Source organism: Chiloscyllium plagiosum, unplaced genomic scaffold, assembly GCF_037043375.1.
Source record: "Chiloscyllium plagiosum isolate Xiang-an unplaced genomic scaffold, Cpla_swu_hap1 HiC_scaffold_26, whole genome shotgun sequence".
Taxonomy (NCBI): domain Eukaryota; kingdom Metazoa; phylum Chordata; class Chondrichthyes; order Orectolobiformes; family Hemiscylliidae; genus Chiloscyllium; species Chiloscyllium plagiosum.
In genome coordinates, this window is record NW_028270164.1 from 19,687,248 (window position 1) to 19,693,247 (window position 6,000).

General features: G+C 39.7%; 1 protein-coding gene across 1 annotated transcript in view; it reads left to right on the forward strand.

Moving 5' to 3' along the window:
• Positions 1-5,279, forward strand: part of LOC122563134 (acidic mammalian chitinase-like) — a 55,842-nt gene extending 50,563 nt beyond the window's left edge. Inside the window, exon 11 of the mRNA XM_043716586.2 lies at positions 4,382-5,279. Coding sequence (XP_043572521.1) covers positions 4,382-4,818 — 437 coding nt within the window. The 3' untranslated portion in view covers positions 4,819-5,279. The remainder of the gene's footprint in view (positions 1-4,381) is intronic.
• Positions 5,280-6,000: the final 721 nt, after the last annotated feature.

The following is a 6,000-nucleotide window of genomic DNA, read 5'->3' on the forward strand; positions in this document are numbered from 1 at the left end:
TCATGATCTGTCATCCTTTTTAGATCTTCTCTGCTTTCTTGCATCTCTGCAAAACTTTGTGTGTCGTTATGCATGATTTCCTTGGAAATCCACTCCACTTTGAGATGGCAGTTTGTATTGTCAGTGATAGCCATGATGTGGAGGTGCAGGTGTTAGACTGGGGTGAACAAGGTCAGAAATCACACAGCACCAGGTTATAGTCCAATGGATTTATTTGAAGTCACAAGCTTTTGGAGTGCTGCTCCTTCATCGGGTGAAGTGAAGGGAAGTGAACAGACACAGCATTTACAGGCAGAGTGATCTCAAATAGAGTCACAGAGATGTACAGCAACCCTTCCATGCTGACCAGATATCCCAATCCAATCTAGCCTCACCTGCCAGCACCCAGCCCATATCCCTCCTAACTCTTCCTATTCATATACCCATCCAAATGCCTCTTAAATGTTGCAATTGTACCAGCCTCCACCATATCCTCTGGCAGCTCATTCCATACACGTACCACACCCTCTGTGAAAAAGTTGCCCCTTAGGTCTCTTTTATATCTTTCCCCTCTCATCCTAAACCTATACCCTCTAGTTCTGGATTCCACGATCTCAGGGAAAAGACTTTGTTTATTTACCCTATCCTTGCACCTCATAATTTTGTAAACCTCTATAAGGTCACCCCTCAGCCTCCGACACTTCAGGGAAAACAGCCCCAGCCTATTAAGCCTCTCCCTAGAGCTCAAATCCTCCAACCTTGGCAACATCCTTGTAAATCTTTTCTGAACCCTTTCAAGATTCACAACACCTTTCTGATAGGAAGGAGACCAGAATTGCACACATATTCCAACAGTGGCCAAACCAATGTCCTATACAGCCGCAACATGACGTCCCAATCCTGTACTCAATACTCTGACCAAGAAAGGGAAGCATGCCAAACACCTTCTTCACTATCCTATCTACCTGCGACTCCACTTTCAAGGAGCTATGAACCTGCACTCCAAGGTCTCTTTGTTCAGCAACACTCCTTAGGTCCTGATGAAGGGCTTTTGCCTGAAATGTTGATTTTCCTGCTCCTCAGATGCTGCCTGAACTGCTGTGCTTTTCTAGCACCATTCTAATCTAGACTCTGGTTTCCAGCATCTGCAGTCATTGTTTTTACCATTAAGTGTATAAGTCCTGCTACGATTTGCTTTCCCAAAATGCAGAATCTCGCATTTATCTGAATTAAACTCCATCTGCCACTTCTTAGCCCATTGGCCCATCTGGTCAAGATCCTGTTGTAATCTGAGGTATCCCTCTTCTCTGTCCACTACACCTCCAATTTTGGTGTCATCTGCAAACTTACCAACTGTATCTCTTATGCTCGCATCCAAATCATTGATGTAATCTTGACAACAAATTGGATAATAAGTTTTTTTTTTCGCATTCTAGTTGGGATAGGAAGGCAATATATTGCAAGGATGAATGTATTGGCTGAGAAATGGCTGGAGTTTGGAATAGGTAGTGTGATGAACTCACTGGGAATACAAATAATTGCAGATGACAGATTTAGTGGGGAAGGAAGCTAATTGCCTCAATTTATGACTCAGTAAACTCCTTTCAGAGCTTTTTAATGGGTCAGGAAGTTTGGATCCTTATTTTTCAAAAGACGTTGAGTCTGGTTCACAGCTGGTGAACTCACTGCAGATGTGTACTTCCGTTTTTCCTTTCACCATCCATTTCATGCCTTTATGCTGCTGGCCCATTGAAGAATTGCCTGGTCTCTTTGACATGTCTGCATCAGGCCCCTTTATGGCCCTTCCTTTGCCATTAGACTTCTCCTTGACCTCATGGAGTAATTACATGCTTGGTACCAGTAATTACATGCTAAAACCATCTGCTGTCATTGGTAATACATGTTTATATTTAAAAGACTACATGAAATAGTTGGAAGACATGCAGCAATTTGGACATTTTCTGGATTGAAAAGAATTTAACAAGTAGTTTTATTGAGGAATGAAGTCAATAGCTTAACATGCCTGAGAGGCACCTGCTGTTTCCAGAAAAATCAAGTGACTGTGGATAAAAGGCAAGTAAGGAAATTAAGGAAATAAACAATGGGGTTTTATGGCCTTTAATTACCAGTAGACTTGGTATTGAAAAGACAATGGGGCCTCGATGCTAACGGTTACCTAGCAACACTTTCTGGAATTAGTTTTCCATTTTGCAGATGTACGTTGATGGTAAGGAAGACACCCCAAACTGCATGTCGCTTTCCTTTTCTCAGTAGAAGTACCCGTGAATCTGAGAAAGTTTCCAAATCGTCTATCAATGTTTCTGACTTCTTTGTAAAATCAGAAAAGCTGTATTGTGAACATTTTCCAAAGCCTTGGAGCCAGGTTGGTTAGGAATCAGGCCTAAATGTCAGTCTACGGTTATCAGTATTTTGATTTCAAAGGAAATGCATTAAATCATGAAAAGTCATCACATTCTATCTTTTGTTTACAGATCCTGACAGGAGTTGGCTTTTTCCCCTTTCTCTTTAAATAATATCTCTGCAGAGAATGTTGATTTTTCATGTTGTGTGTGTCATAAATTCATAAACATGTACAGCACAGAAACAGGCCATCCAGTCTAACTCATCCATGCCGAACAGATATCCTAACCTAATCTAGTCCTATTTGCCAGCACTTGGCCCATATCCCTTTAAACCCTTCCTATTCATAAACCCATCCACATGCCTTTTAAATGTTGTAAGTGTATCAGCCTTCACCACTTCCTCTGGCAGTCATTTCATGCTTGTACCACCCTTTCCGTAAGCTTAGATGTTAACCCAATGTTTGCCTCTTTTTTGGAATTTTTTTTTGGATATAATGAGTTTATTACAGAAGACTGGTGTAAATCTCTCTTTATTCTGGGCAGCTGTACAAAATAAAAACAATTGTCCATTTTGCTAATTGAGCACCGCATTTATACTTTCAGTGTGACAGGCAATATATTCTTTCTGTCACAATTACAACACCGTCCCGTTAGCGTGTTTACATTTCAAACAGCAATGCTCGAGCAACACAGTCAAAGTGGATTATTGGGCACCAGAATTCACTCACTTCCTCAATTCCAGCACTTTCAGATACATAGCTTGATTAGTAAGGCTGGCTTGTCCAGGCAACTTTATTTTTTGGGTTCATCAGATTGCCCAGTTTTGAAATTGCTGTTATAAAATATGTGTACTCTTGATCACTATAATTCAAGTGTTTCTGTTAGCAGGGGTATCTCCAACCGGTTTGTTATGACAGGAAATACATTATTTTACCTTTTACACTATTAATTGACCATTAGTCCCACTGCAGTTTGTGGGATATTACTGTGTGCTACATTGACATAAGTTACCAATAATGTGCCACACTAATTTACTATAAAATATTTCTTTTATAAATATTACTATGACAATAAAATCAAGATAAATACATTTAAAACTTGCCAAATCTGATCCATTTCAAGGTGTTCACCTAGCTCCAGCAAAGATAACTTCCAACTGATCATAAATTCTAGGATTGTGTGAAACAGATAATGTAAATAAATGCTTACATTGGCTTTTAAAGTTTTTCATTTTCTTCCTGGGTATGGAATAGTGGTCATAAAGGCAAATGTTATTAGCTTCAGTAGAATTAAAGGGCTGAGTTTCCAAAACCCCAAACTGGCGCCTCTGAAGTTTTACCTCATTCACTGGTAACAGTTACAGGTTCTTACAAAGCAGAATCCATGAAAGAAATATCTTCTGCAAATATTCAAGAGCACAAGTGGAGAAATCAAGTAATTAAGAGTTCAACTGTTCTATCTCACTGCCATTGAGATATAATTATTATTTAATGGAAACAATTATATCTGTTTAGTCTTAAACCATTCAAAATGGTGCCAGATTGTGGCAACAGTTGAAGCCTTTCACTGTATTTTACTGTATTATTCATGTAAAATACAAGTGATGATAAATCTTTCAGACTCAAATTTCATTGTTTTTAGTAAGTCTAAATGTTATTAATTCTGTGCTGAGAGAAATTGGTCATTGGTCATTGTTTCCCTTGGGGTGGCACGGTGGCTCAGTGGTTAGCATTGCTGCCTCACAGCGCCTGGGTTCAACTCCCACCCCGAGCAACTGTCTGTGTGGAGTTTGCACATTCTCCCCGTGTCTGCATGGGTTTCCTCCGGGTGCTCTGGTTTCCTCCCACAGTCCAAAGATGTGCAGGTTAGGTGAATTGGCTATGCTAAATTGCCCGTAGTGTTAGGTGCATTCGTCAGGGGTAAATGTAGGGGAATGGGACTGGGTGGGTTGCTCTTCGGAGGATCGGTGTGCACATGTTGGGCCAAAGGGCCTGTTTCCACACTGTAGGGAATCTAAAAAAAATGTCTTTCCTTTCCAGGCTGTGGAAAACTGAACATGGAAAACAGTCGTAGAGTACCTGCAGATATTGATCAGGGATGGTGTGCCAATAAAGATATTGGCATTTACCCCGACCCAACAGATATAACCAAGTTCTACCGCTGTGCTAAGATAGCTGTGCATGAACGCTGTGGTGAAAACCAGATCTTTGATCAAGAATGCAAGTGTTGTACATGGCCTCAATTTAAGACATATTATGATCCAACATGGTGTTACAACAAACGTGATGGTTTCTACCCTGATGAAAACGATGTTTCAAAATTCTATATTTGTGCTGGGCACCAGGTCTTCTGGAGGGATTGTGCCAAAGGGCTGGTCTTTCATATAGGCTGTAAATGCTGCAACTGGCCCATCACCAATAGGCAAGGACCCAGATCAATTAGAGAAAATGAAGGAATCTTTAACAATCTATTTTAATCAACATTCAACCATACAACAAATTATTTTCAACTTTAATTTCTAATTCCAACTTTTGCCACCTTCCTCGTTGTTAGTACATCAATAAAATGAGAATCTAGTACGAAAACATATCAGTTAGTTACAGGTATGGCATGAATCTCAACAGATTGCCTACATTTTGTTTTTCTTAATACACCAGAGTGACAGATGACCAGTCATTAATTTGAGCCTTGTTTCATTGTACTCGAATTTAACTAAAATTTAGCATCAAGCTCACAGGACACTGGCCTCCATCACAGACTGAACACTTTGGATTTTTTTATGATCCAGTTTCTGGCTGAGGAATTAAGAAAACATAAACTCATTTGGACCTAGTGTATATTGATTTTAAAATTCTTCGCTTTACAAAATAAAACCAAATCTTACTGCAAACTGTATTGAGAATTTCTGTTCAGTAGCCTTATATAAAAAAAAATGTAACTGGTGGATCGTCTGTCACACTTTCAATGATAAATCCTCTCTTACATTGGTCTCTTTTGTTATCGCCTTCTTTCCCTTGCATTCTGATTGTATCTTTATTTCTCTCTCTCCCTTTCTGCTATTCTTTACTGTCTTTTTCTCCTTCCCCTTGTATTATACTGAATTATGTATAATCCAGCAGGAAAGCTGCAGGAGTTTATAATGATGGTTTGCAGAGTATGTGCAATGGGAGAAATCCAGCTGAGAATGCAGACTTCAAAATGTGAAATTATGCGCCTGGGGAGAGATCCAGACTGCACACACACTGATGAACCTAAACAAAAACCAGGGAGGGAAAAGGTGGAGAGCAGACAGTCTCAAGTGCTTAGGAATGTTTAAGATGGGAGCTAGGCCAATTAGCATAATTTCAGTTGGGGGCAAATTAGAATGTAGAACATTACAGTGCAGTACAAGCCCTTCGGTCCTCAATTTTCTGCCGACCAGTGAAAACAATCTGAAGCCCACCTAACCTACACCATTCCATTAACATCCATATATTTATCCAATGATCATTTAAATACCCTTAAAGATGGTGAGTCTATTACTGTTGCAGGCAGGGCATTCCACACTCTGATTATTTGAGTCAATTTATGAAATTTTGCTAATCAAAAAGACAACTGGTTAAATCTTTTCCCCCCTGAACCTATCAGGTCATTTGCAAGGATATCAATGTAAAAGGGA